We start from the raw sequence: 13,706 nt of genomic DNA on the forward strand, positions 1-13,706 counted from the left end.
TCATTTTAAAGGGAGTACTCTTTTGAAAAATCTAACAATCTCCTTATAGACAATTTTAACAAGTAAATATTACATAGCTTGTAATCTCAACTGAAGTATCCAGTTAACACAATTATCTGTCTATGATCTCATTAAATCTAAATAGAAAAAATAAAGGTATGAAGATAGCTATCATAAACAAAATCTAATTATCAAATGTCCAAAATAAACATAAAATTTGAATGTCACATCACTTTTCTATCTCTTTAAATATGAAAGACCAATTTCAAATCTATATTCAATAATGTTCAATGATGTTTATAGCCAACCATTTAAGTGCAATTGCCAACCATTCAATATCAACCCCTAAAGAAAATAAAAATTTCTTAATTCACATGAGGACTCACAAAAATTTTCTTCTAAAAAAGTATAACCCTAAAATTTCTAAAGAACCAGCACAAAACTACTATACACTTCTCACCAAGAGAAGGGAAATAAATGAGACAAGTCAAAAAATTTAAGACATAATCAAAAAAAATGGCAGAGAAAAATGAGCTTTAACTCAGAGAGGGGATATAACACAAGAATCTGAATGAAAGTTTCATGAAAATTTGGTGCCATAGAAACCATTTGATCCTGGGATTGAAATAGGTCTAGGCGGAGAAAAGCCAGGTTGCAAAACTGGAATGTGGTTTTGAAATGCAAAGGTTTGTTGTTGCGCACTTGTTATGACAGATGGAGGCATAACAACTGGTATTGCTTGACTAAATGCTCCACCTGTTTTTGAAATATAGAACAGTTAGCCAAAAAGAAATGCAGATTCATACTTTTTATTCAATTTGGACGTCAAGATTCAATTATGTTTCATATCAATAGGGAAAGTGCTAATGAGTGTAGCTTATTTTCAGGAAATAGTCACTTTTCTTTTGGCAGCTTCTTGAGAGAGCTTTTGAAAAGAAAAACAAATGCAATAAAAAGATCATCATATTGTTACCTTGATGCTTTGGAAATTGTACGTGATTCAACAGGGGGCGGGTTGGGAATGGAGCCGTTACACCATGTACCAAATCCTTCAATCACAAGTAGAAAGACTTAGATATTATGATCAAATTAATAAACATTTCTGCAGGGAAGGAAATGCTTTGCACTTTAGATTTGGTTGACCATGGAAATATAAAATATAGAAAAGCTTGCGTAACTTTTGGTTCAGTTAGCAAATAGATACATCCATACATTTTCACAGAAGTCACATCCCTTTATAAGGATCCATAGGATACTTGAAAATAGCACACTCTTATCATCTGTTTGAGAATGACCTTTGTTATTACGATTTTATATTATATTATACCTAGTACAACTATATCTATTTTATGACAGATTTGTACAGGTGAAATAGAACCGTAATTTAGAAAATTATTAATAGATCTTGGTCGGCATCATGTGAATTTAACTCAGAAATAGTATTCAGTAAAAGTTCTCTCGATTTGGAAGAATCTGTTTCAAGATCAAAATATCTGATAGCAGTTGTTTTCCTTGCTTCTGCCCTATTACAGCTTGTTCACCCCTTCTCTGTATCATGTTTTTCCCTTCAGCCACCAAGAAAGCCTAAGTTGCAAGAAAACCTACTGAGACCACCAGAGACAGCCCGGCATAACCCCAAAAGCCCACTGCCATACCTTTTACTTGCTGTTGCATGCAAGTGAACTTCTCTGCATGTGAGTTTACACAACAAGCTTCTAGTGGGATGTGGCAGAATGTCCAGCCATCATTCCTGATACCGTTTATCCCACCATGCTTGACTTAGTGTCATGTACTAGTATTGGCAACCGTTGCCAATCAATACCAGGCTAGCAATGTACGTCCATGTACTTGATCATTATGCTACCAAATGTGTTTCTTGGGGTGTACTTACCCTCAAAATTGTCGCTCCATTGCCTCTATGGAGGCCACATTCAATGATAAATAAGTCTTTCTTCTCTGGTGTCCAAGTTCAGGGGGGAGAGTATTCCTATGTCACATTTAAGTCTTTGAAATTTGTACATTAAAAACTTAGTTCAAGTCTTACCAAATCCTAACAACACATCACAAATCTGCCCTATTACAGCGTGTTATATCAGGTTCAGCCTTGACTGTTGTCTCTTTTAACCCCCCATTTTCTTATTTATAGGCCACGTGCCATATGCATTTCATCTAACAATCTCAGCCTTACTAACTAAGTCTCTTAACCAACAAACTTATCAGCGTGTTCCATATCCCAACAGCACATCACAAATCTTGTACAAATACAGAAGAAATCCAAATTTGCCAACATTTTGTCCGATTATCTGAACTTAGTAAGTATCGAAGGTATTGGTTCTCCTACCCTTTCTCTTGATACCTTAGATATGCTTTTAAATGTTTCTGCTAACCCAAATGAATTGCCTATTGCCCTGAGAGAAGGAAACATGATTTGTTTACCTATAAAATCTTTTATAGCAGTACTAGAGTTACATTTCTTCTCTATACTCAAACTTAACAATATTCCTAACAATAACAAGCAATCTTCATTTTCCTAAGGATATATGATTTTGATGTCCTTAAGGGAAATAGGAAATTAGGTTGTAAGACTGCCACTGTACCCATCAAATCATCATGGGATTGGAAATGATGAAAGAAATTCTTACAGTTGACAAAGCTCAATATCAAAGGTTAGTGGGAAAATGATATATTGTACGCATATAAGACCTGTCCTAGCATATGCAATTGGTATTCTTAGCCAAATCACGTATGACTTGGGAGTGAGACATTTACAAGCAGTGTAGAGTTTTACAAACCTTGAAGTCTACACCAGGCAGAGGACTACTAATAAAAGAAAGGTGGAGATTCATCTATGGAAGTGTCTATACCATTGTTGGTTATATAAGATCAGTCACAGATAGGAATCAATTTCGGGCTAATGCATGTCCTTGGATGGAAACTTAGTTGCACCGAGGAGTAAGAAACAAAATGTAGTTGGCAAGTCAAGCACAAAAGTTGACTTCTGAGCCATGACGTTGGGAATTTGTGAACAACTGCGGTTGAACATTGTGTTGGAGGACTTACGAGTTGTACATGAAACTCCCAGAAGCTATTGTTTAACAACAAATCAGCCACTTGCATTGCACATATTCCAGTGAGCATGACATGACAAAGCATAGGGAGAGACACACACTCCATCTTCATCAAAGAGAAACTAGACAAGGGTTTGATCACTACAACTTATGTTCCCTCAAGACATCAATTGGCAGGTGTATTGAATAAAGGACTCACCAAAGCGTAGTTTTAGGATCTAATTAACAAGCTGATAATGATAGATACTCATTCACCAACTTGAGAGACATTGTTGGGATTTATCATCATTGTTATTCCTTGTGCAATTATCATTAGTCTATATTATGAAAATAAATTTACACATGAAATTCAGCTCAATAGTATGTACTGCGTACAAATTTTCTTTTAATTTTTTATCCACTGCAAATTTCTTAATGTTATATAAGACCTTATATATAATAGAGTAACAGAAGCATTAGGAAAATAAAGTGCAAAGCCAAACTAAGCCTAAGGGCTCTAACAATCTGTAATTGACTGTGCTGAGTCAGCAGAGTCCAGCTGAGTTATAAATATTCAGCTATTCAGCTTGTTGTATTGTGTAACTAACTTTATAGAACAGAAATAGAAAACAGAAAAATGCAACTCTCTCCCATTTATCTTTCTTTGATTTCTCTCTTTCTATTACTATAGAAGTAATTTCTTCTGGTTTTGGCTTAATTTTGATCAAGACAAATTGAAGAAACTCCTTAGGTGAAAAGGGTTATAGACATGCTATCTTACGTGGGAAACTTGTTGAACATAGACTAGCTGGGTGGATCGTCCAGCCATAACCTGCACTCAGAAAAAAGACAATATCTCGTGGGAACGTTTGATTCCTCCTAAACCAATTAATAGCCTTTAAAGAAGAAATGTTAAATTAGATAGATGGTACAGGCACATAATATCTGTGTACTTACAGCAGGAGAGTTTGATTGCAAATAAGCAGGTTCAGATAGGACTGGAGTGTAATGTGCAGCATACTGAAGAGGTTGTGTCCTATGTGCCAGTTGACCAACAATCTGCCGCCAAAGAAATCGAAAAAATGACAAAAATGAGTTCCTAAGCAAATGTTTTTTGACAGTACCTGTGTTTCAAAGAAACATGCTAATGCAAACAAGAGACAGAATATCAGTAAAAATTTTAATACATACAGGTTGTGAAAATTGAGAACCACTGCCAGCATTTCCAACTGTCAAATTACCATACTGTGAAACCTTAACAGGCACAGAAGGTCGAGAAGCAAAATTATTGAATCCGACTTCAGGTTGAAGAGTAGCAACATGTACTGGAGGAGAGCTATTTGGCATGTAAACCATATTTGGAGCTGGAGAGCTATTTGGCATGTAAACCATGTTTGCAGCTGTTGGCACAGCAGAAGGTGCTGAAATAGGATATACAAAAGACGGGGAGAAAATCTTGGCAGCTGGGTTGAGCTTAAATTCCTATAAGAATGTCACAGAGAAAAAGTTAAAGGTATATCAACAAACCAAACTAAAAACCCATATTATATCACAATTGGCACCAGCTATTTATCAAGCTGCTGCATAGACAAACTAATGTCTGTTAAATTTTAGATTAGTATTCTTAACTTAATAAATGATGGATGGCGTATCTAAGGAGCAATAGATATGTTAAAATCATGAGTTCTAGATTTTAAAAAAAAATGGAGAAAAAGAATAAATGCTTGAATGTTATTATTGGAAAGATTCTAAGTCCTACGTTGGTTAACATAAAGTTTGAAACGAAATTATATAGAGTGTCACCCTTCATCTTACAAGCTAGTTTTGTGGAATAAATTAGGTTCAATCCAAATTCTAAGATGGTATCAGAACCACGTCCTGGGCTCATTGAGGCCCGAGCATGAGGGGGTGTTGGAATTTCCATTTTCATTGTGGTCCACCCCTAGTCGTCTTAATTGCGACATTTGAATTGCCTTCATTGCAGCCTCCAACACCTTCATTGTGTTGGGTTTGAAGGGATGAATTTAGTCTCATATTACTATATGGCTTGTGTTGTATTTAGAAGTGTGGGCAATCCTCACCTTACACGGTTGTGTAGGAATGAGTTAGGTTCAACCCAAATTCTGAGATGGCATCAGAGCCTAGCGATCGGACCATGGGCCACCCACTATTTCCACGCACCAAGCTCAATAGAGTGTTGGGCGTGAGGGGTGTATCGGAAAGATCCCAAGTCCCACATTGGTTAGAGATAGAGCCTTGAAAAGCTTTATATATAGAGTGACACCCGTCACCTTACAAACCGGTTTTGTAAGAATGGGTTATGTCAAACTCTAATAGTTATTGTTAATAGTTTGGTAGTATCTTGATACGGAAGACTAAATGTTAATCCCTTCTTTATAAGGATACAAGACTTCAAATGTTAAATAAATAGGGAAACCATAAAACAAATTATAACAATATCTTAAGTATTACATAAACTAATTCTAAGAGCTCTGAAGCATGGATACTTTTAAAATAGTGAAGTACCGATACCAAATACACGTACTGTACTCGTGGTATTTTATTTTTTCTCATTATTCCATTTCGAGTGAAATTTGTGTTTTTCTAGTATATTTATGTATTTATGTATTTTAATTTCTTCGTTATTGTATCTTAACATTATTTTTTTGAATCTTTATAGTAATTTTTTGTTATGAATCTAACGATATAGTTTTTTATTCGTACATTTTATAGAAAATTCTTATTTTTTTATTAACATACCATTTATAAAAAACTCTTATTTTTTATTAACATACATGTGCCTTGATTTTTTTTTGAATGCCGTATTCCGTACTGGTACTAGTACCCGCACTGGGTATCGTACCCATATCTATGCATCATAGCCTAAGAGATAACCTAAAATTATGAAGTGATCTTATGACATAAACTAAAACACTACAATATAATATAAAGATATTATAACATCTTAAGTAATATAGAAACTAATCCTAAGAGCTCTAAAGATGGATACTTTTAAAATAGTGAAGTACCGGTACCGAGTACACGTGGTATTTCATTTTTCCTCATTATTCAATTTCGAGTGAAATCTGTGATTTTCTCAAATATCAATATAGTATATTTATATTTTTTAATTTCTTTGTTATTGTATCTTAACATTATTTATAACTTTTATAGTAATTTTTTGTTTCGAATCTAACGATTTAGTCTTCTACTCATTCATTTTATAAAAAACTCTTATTTTTTATTAACGTACCTATACCTTTTTTTTTAAATATTGTATCCCGTACTGATACTAGGGTACCATACCTAGGAATGGGAATGGGTTGGGCCGAGCGCCAAGCCTGAGTCTGACATGCTAAAATTTAAAAGCCTAAGTCTGGCCTATAACCTATCATAGGTTTATTTTTAGGCTTGAGTCTAGCATTTTAAAAGTTACTTTATTTGAATATTTGTAAATAAGCAATTCAACTAATGTTAAATAGACTAAAAAATTAAAAGATCAACGAGCATAACTATTTGTTTTCATTGACTCGTTCGAGTTTACCTATTAACACAAATTTTATGATACTCTTTATTTGAGAGAACGTATTGAAATAACTTATGACAACTCAACATTGTTCATAAGGATTTTTCAACTTATTCTCCTAATTTCTTCAAGATAACTATGCTTTATTTTGGTATTTTAATTTAGTGTAAAATACAATATAACAATAATAAATTTATTCATGTTTAAAAGGCTTTTTATATGGCCCGTGGCCTAGCCTTTTTAGCTAAATAGGCTTATAAAAAAGCCTAAGCCTTTTCTGCTTAAAAAAAGTCTGGCTTGGCATGGGCCTGTGTGGACTAGACCATAGGCCCTGTTAGTTGGTCTAACTTATTCCCACTCTATTCCTACCCGTACCTGTATCTATGCATCATAGACTAAGAGACAATCTAAAATTATGAAGTGATCTTATGACATAAACTAAAACACTACACCATAAGATATTATAATAGAAACTAATCCTAAGCTTTGAAGCATGCGTATTTTTAAAATAGTGAAGTACCGGTATCTGGTACTACTTGTGGTATTTTATTTTTTTTCATTATTCAGTTTTGAGTGAAATTTGTGATTTTCTTATATATATATATATATATATATATATATATATATATATATATATATATATATATATATATATATATATATATATTATCTTAACATTACTTATTATTTTTTAAATTTTTATAGTAATTTTTGTCGTGAATCTAACGATTTAGTTTTCTACTCGTACATTTTATAAAAAAACTCTTATTTTTTAAATGTCGTATCCGGTACTGGTATCAGTATCCGCCCCGGGTACTGTACCCATAATCTAAAATTATGAAGTGATCTTATGACATAAACTAAGACACTACAATATAATATAAAGTTATTATAAGATATTATTATTTTCTAATACTCTAACCAGATTAAAATTTAACAGATCACCCATTCAAAATTAAGCGATACTATAGCTAACTGAGTATTAAGAAGAAATATATGATGTATGAACGCATACGTTTCCAAAAATGACTTTCAGTTAATAAGATGCATTAAACAGGGCACAAATGCATCCAATGTGCTTTGTCATGACAAAATAAACCTTCCATCTACATCCTTTTTTATCAGGAACTGTATTGCCAGCATCTGTTGATGGAAGCTAAACTTGTTTATTTACCTTTGCATTTCTGGTACAATCTGCACCCCTTGGAGCAGATTTTTCAATAATTTTTGCTGGAATATTATGTGACGCCTCACTGAGATCTTCACTAAGGGTGGAATGTGTAGATGTAGAATCTGGTGAAGTAGACCTTTCACTACCCTGATCATTGGCTTTATCAGCTTTAACTTGGCCCAGACATGTAATAACTACAATTCAAGTACATAAGAATTGATAAGGGAACATAGAATTTAAAAGAAATGTTCTCATCTAGTGCTAAGAAGAGGGGGGTCAATTAAATACGAGATGAGAAATCCAACTCACTTTCATGGCCTGAATCAAGGCTTTGAATCTTTTCATCCTGTGGAAAATCACAGCTTTAGAATTTAAAAAAAAAAATCAAACCACCAAAAATGCAGCTATGCTTACGTCAACATACATTTTTTTCACTGTGAAATTCAAACTTCTGCCTGCAGTCATCAGCCTTCCCTTTTGAGTTGTTATCTCCAGCTTGTCTGTCAGTAGAAAGTTGGCATGAACAGAAGGGCAAAAGAAAATAATGTCATAGATCTCTATTTTCTGAAAACAATTTTATCAAGTTGGAGCTAATTGTTTGTTATGATAGCAACTGAGGATTCTTATATTAAATATTAAATTTTTAACAAATTAGACTTATATTAGAAGCGCACTATTTTATCTACACATTTAAAAAATATGCTCTAAAAGGATATAATCCAAAGAGTTGATATCATACCATATATATTACAAATGCAATAATCTAAGAAGTCCATCATACTTTATGTTTTTCTTATGGAAATTAGAACTATATAGTAAAATAGTTCTCTTCACTTTTGATAGTTCATCTCCTTAAGTTGGAGAACAGTAGCAAGGGAGGGTGGGGAGCATGGTAAGGATGAACTCTAAATTGATATTTGAATATGCTAAGTCAAATGAAATAACATTTCACAAAAATGTATATCTAATATATGTGGTTAAGTGCTATCTAAATATCCATTTTTAAGTCAAAACAATTAAGTATAATACTGCCAATAAGTACATGATACGGGAAAGCTATCCGCCCAAGAAAAGAAAAAATACCATTGGGTAAATAAAGAATTAGAGAAGAATTTCTACTTTCTTTTGTTTTATCATGATTCACATTAGTTTTAACAAACTGGTTATATAAATTTGTTGTAAATAAAGCCTAAATCTTAGTATCTTACAATGTGAATGTGTTAACTATACACTACTAAAGACAGGCATACTAAATGACAGCATTCGATAAACGAAAAATTAAATTCGAACATATCATTTAAGAGCAAATTCAATCTTCTTCCTTAAGTTGAACAATCAATACACTATATATCTAAATACCATTGAGTAACCACCCTACTAGTAATTAACAAAATCAAAATTGCATGCTGGCAGGTGGGAAATAATCAAGTCACTTGACATTCCAATTCGTTATGTAACAGTGTCCTACATTATTTTTTAACATTCCCTTTTGTGAATCCACGATGTGTATGATAGAAACCAACTGAAAGGAATTAAGGAAATAAGGAAAATCCTAACCATACAAGTCGGTTTGTAGGGATGAGTTAGGCCCAATCCAAATTCTGAGATGGTATTAGAGTCTATCCTAGATCACTTGTTGGGCTTCCCGCATCGTCCATGCCCTAGACTCATTGAGGCCCAAGCGTGAGGGGTGTGTTGGAATTTCCGCCTTCAATACGGTTCGCCCCTAGTCGCCTTAATTGCGGCATCTGTCTCGCCTTCATTGCAGCCTCCAACACCTTCATTGTGTTGGGTTTGAAGGGATGAATTTAATCCCATATTGCTTAGATATATGGCAAGTGTTGTGTTTATAAATTGGGTCAATCCTAACCTTACAAGTCGGTTTTATAGGAATGAGTTAGACTCAATCCAAATTCTGAGACTAAGTCATCAATTTTTCTTTATGAGAAGTCTAACAATGTAGTTCAGTAGTAGGAGCTTGACTTTGCAACCAACCAATGAGTAAATCTAAATACATATAATGAGTTAATCTAAATTTGTGAATAGATAAAGGCTTCATGATATTTCATTGTGAAGGGTTTACTTGAGGTATACGAGTTATTTTAGACAAGAACCAAAGAAGAAATAGTTAATTGATACTCTCTCCTCCCTTCGATCACTATTATAAGTAAATATTTAAAAAAATATTTTCTGATCACTTTTATAAGTAAATATTTAATTTTCAGTTTTCTTGAATAACTTATGTACTTGGTTTATATTTAAGGTCAAATATATCAGTTATTCAATAAATCTCAAAATGAAATATTTGCTTATAATAGTGACTCGAAGAAGTACATATTTTCCTGGCTTAAGATAGAAAATTCCTAGTAACCTGAAAACTCAAGTTGCGAGAATGTTTTGAATGTTTTGAATGTTTTAACTTAGATTGGTACGTGCTAATATCAAAATCATTGATTCTTAGTGTATTAGAAAATGGCAGAAAAGTGCCTTCACTCAAAAACAAGGCTCCTAACTCAGGTCTAACATTCTGGAAGAGATAAAATGTTTTGCAAAAATGTTAGCTTAACAATGTCATGTTAAGATAGGTGCTTAATCGGAGTTATTTGTATGAGAAAATCATATCAAAAACTAAGACAAATGTCAAGCAGTGAAGACATAGTCAAATGCTTCCTTGGCGGTTGGTTATGAAACTTAATAACAAATTAACTTGGCTACACATAACACATATCTCTGTCCATTTGAATGAATTTGATAAAGACAATACCTTGATTGATTAACCTGTTCTGCATCCACTGAACGGTTCTCGGAACAACAAACTTTGGGTGTAACTGCTTCCTCATCCTCGCCAGTTATTTTTCCATTATCACCATCCCCGGGAAGTGTTACTCCCTACGCACAAAGTCATGTGTACCTTAACCTTAAGCACATAGTTATATTCTAAAAAATGTATTCATAAAAGATGCATTGCATGGACAAATGGTTTTACCTTAGCAATGACCTGCACAAGATCCTTTGATTGAACCACTAGTGTATCTATCAAGGCCTCTTTTCCAACATTGCTGTGACCAATTCCCTTCTTGGTCATCCTTGCTTGCTTCAAAACAATACCTAAACAAGCAGCAAAGTAAGTGAATGCTGATGAGTTTTTAATTATATAACAGATTATAAAAATTTTAATGTATTCATAGAATGCACCATGTCAATCATGGGGATGCACCTTAGGGAACACTTTCTCATGTAACTTACTGAAATGTATAGCACCTTAGCATGTAACTGACTAAGTGAGTCAATCTTAGTTAGTTAGACTAGTGACAAGTAAGTTATAGCGCGTGTAATCATTTAACCGCTAAGAAACAAAAACTGAGATACAAAATTCTCTAGAGTATAATTGAATCAATTCATTCCCTTGGGAAAAAAAACCACTTATGGTTACACGCCAAAACTAAATAATTAAGAAGGTTAAATCAGCCTGTTTTTCCTATCACTCGTTATTAAGAAAGATCTTGAGATTAACGATTTGAATAGAAGTAGAAGCACAGTACTGGAGCATTATGGCGAAAGTTGATCCATGTAGCCGATCCCACTTAGTGGGATAAGCCTTGGTTGTTGTTGTTGACACGAACACATGTAGATATAGTCAATCACTTTCAGTGTCTAAATTTATTTCGAGCATCTATGTGTGGCCGACCTTTAGACACCAACACATAGGCATTTAAGACAAATAGACATTTAAAAACTTATGTGTTGGTGTCATTTGTGTTGGTGTCTACCCATAAAGTACGAACAACGGAAACACGACACCAACACAGACACGTCGACACCGGTGATAGTTTCGACACTGATACACTTTTTTTTCCAGAGATGTCGGTGCTAGAGAGGTGTCTACATGTTGCCACACATAGACACCCAAAATAAATTTAGAAAAAGAAAGTGATTGATTATATCTACATGTGTTGATGTCATTTTTCCCGAATACCAGACATTTAAGACCAGACAGGTCTTCAATCTGAAGTGTCGCTACTACAAAGATTATATAATGAGTACAATTAGTAGTTAGTAATTTAGCACATATGAATTTTTCTGATAGAATTGCTTACTCAATTCCTAAGATTCTCCTAGACAATGGGAGTCATACAAAATGAATGAACCCTAAAACTATCAATTTTCTTAGGATCTATGATCAGGTTTAAGCAAAATAGATTACAATAAGACCAAATAGAGTTGGGGGAAACAACAACAACAACGAAAAAATTCAATAATTGTTCAAGTAAGGTGACACTAATCATGAGAACTGTACAAATTATACAAAAAGAATCACAACCTAATCAAGCTTTTGAGGGATTCAATATAGAAAACGAGTTTCCAATTTGAATAAACAAACGAGAGAGAAAGAAGAGTACCGAAACGGTCATCAACAGAAGCAGTATAGAAAATTCCAGAAAACACAGAACCATCTTTAACGTGAACATCAACTGGTAAACCAATGATATTCATAGTGAAAACGAGCATTGCATCACTCAGTGATTCACAATTTGAAGATGAAGAAATAGTTTGATCCTTTGTCACCAAGCTCTTGTTTCTGTAACCCATCGCAAATTGGTTCTTCGTTTTTCTCTCTAGAAGCTTCTTCTGCTGATGATGAATTTCGCTGTGAATGATCGAATGAGAAGAGATCTGAAACCTGCAAACGACGTTGGTATTTTTCTTATATACTATTGTGAATTTGTGAGTCGTTTCTTTCTCCAACCTAAATTATGAATTTGTGTTTTATTCAAAAAAATATATATAAATAATTAATATTTGATTTGATTTGATGCATGAGTAAAAAAATTCGTATAGTTAAAACATAAGTTGCTAATTTTTTAAATATGTATATGACTTTTAAATAATATTTAATAAATTTAATTGATATGTGTTATTATTACTAGTCTCTTGTCTGTTTTTTTTTTTAATTCTCATGCGCGTGAAATTATGACCATTTTATTATTTTTATTAAATTTTAAATTATATATAAAATAAACATAAATAATAGAATTATATATATATATATATATATATATATATATATATATATATATATATATATATATATATATATTACAATAACTTATTATTATAATGTTAATGGTCATTACGATAAAAGTTAAATATGTTTAAAGAGCTAATAACTATGATTTTTTGTCAAAATTATTTTGTTTTGAATTTTATATTTTTATTTTAGTATTTGCAAAAATTAATTAATCTTAAAACTAATTTTATATAAAATATTTAATTTTGACTTTTTAAATATTAAAATTTTATTTGAATCGACTCAATGTGACTAACTAAAATAAATATGGAATGAAATAGTATAGTTTTATTGTTTGGATTAGTTAAAAGTATATGGTACATGGCAAAATAAAGTGTTATATATTACATCTTATTTCTTCACTTATCATCCTTATTCTTATTTTTTTATTTGCAGATGACTTCATTCTATTTAAAAAATATTCAAATAAAAAAAAATTTAAATATTTAAACAACGAATATTTTATATTTTGTTCCATTTGTTTTAAAATATCCAGATATGTCTAAATACATACCAGGTGAACAAATTTTAATATAAATTAATTTTATAAAAAAAATTTAAAATTAAGATTGCTCCATAATCTTATAATATGTTTGAACCAATAGCACAATAGCAGATCAAATGTTATAGTTTATCTCTCTGATGTTTAGTCGTTCTTTGGTGTTTTATGCGAATTGGTTTTGGTGTAAATGGGTATATTCTCTGAGTTTTAGCATGGTTCTTTTTGGGTGGTGCTCAGCCGGTGTTTTTCGGGTCTTCGCTGATCTTCTCCTTGGTTGATTTGGCGATTGTTTTTATTGTATGTTCTACTTTTGCTTATGTTGTATTTGGGAAAAACTTAAGTTCCACATTGATTAAAGATATAATCTACAAATGATTTATATAGAGTGTCAC

The 13,706-nt window shown here is 32.5% G+C and overlaps 1 protein-coding gene across 2 annotated transcripts; it reads right to left on the bottom strand.

Annotated features, from left to right (window-relative positions):
* Window positions 1-252: 252 nt before the first annotated feature.
* LOC127084933 (polyadenylate-binding protein-interacting protein 4) lies at window positions 253-12,499 on the bottom strand. 2 transcript variants are annotated; one of them, XM_051025464.1, is made up of 11 exons: window positions 12,145-12,499; window positions 10,731-10,852; window positions 10,509-10,633; window positions 8,169-8,244; window positions 8,054-8,090; window positions 7,748-7,938; window positions 4,239-4,529; window positions 4,005-4,106; window positions 3,829-3,879; window positions 974-1,049; window positions 253-756 (listed from the first exon to the last, which is right to left on the bottom strand). In XM_051025464.1, the coding sequence occupies exons 1-11, from the start codon at window positions 12,332-12,334 to the stop codon at window positions 581-583; spliced, it is 1,437 nt and encodes a 478-aa protein (XP_050881421.1). In that variant the 5' UTR covers window positions 12,335-12,499; the 3' UTR covers window positions 253-580. The 2 variants fall into 2 exon arrangements, with proteins under 2 accessions (XP_050881421.1, XP_050881422.1); XM_051025465.1 differs by lacking the exon at window positions 3,829-3,879.
* Window positions 12,500-13,706: the final 1,207 nt, after the last annotated feature.

This window comes from Lathyrus oleraceus, chromosome 5 (genome assembly GCF_024323335.1).
Source record: "Lathyrus oleraceus cultivar Zhongwan6 chromosome 5, CAAS_Psat_ZW6_1.0, whole genome shotgun sequence".
NCBI lineage: Eukaryota > Viridiplantae > Streptophyta > Magnoliopsida > Fabales > Fabaceae > Lathyrus > Lathyrus oleraceus.

Excerpts from the sequence above, each read along its gene's own strand:
- LOC127084933 (XM_051025464.1), bottom strand. The coding sequence starts at position 12,334 with ATGGGTTACAGAAACAAGAGCTTGGTGACAAAGGATCAAACTATTTCT. Across the intron at positions 7,939-8,053 it reads CCTTGATTCAGGCCATGAAA|TTATTACATGTCTGGGCCAA; the intron begins GTGAGTTGGATT and ends CTTGAATTGTAG. Across the intron at positions 4,530-7,747 it reads ATTGTACCAGAAATGCAAAG|GAATTTAAGCTCAACCCAGC; the intron begins GTAAATAAACAA and ends ACATTCTTATAG.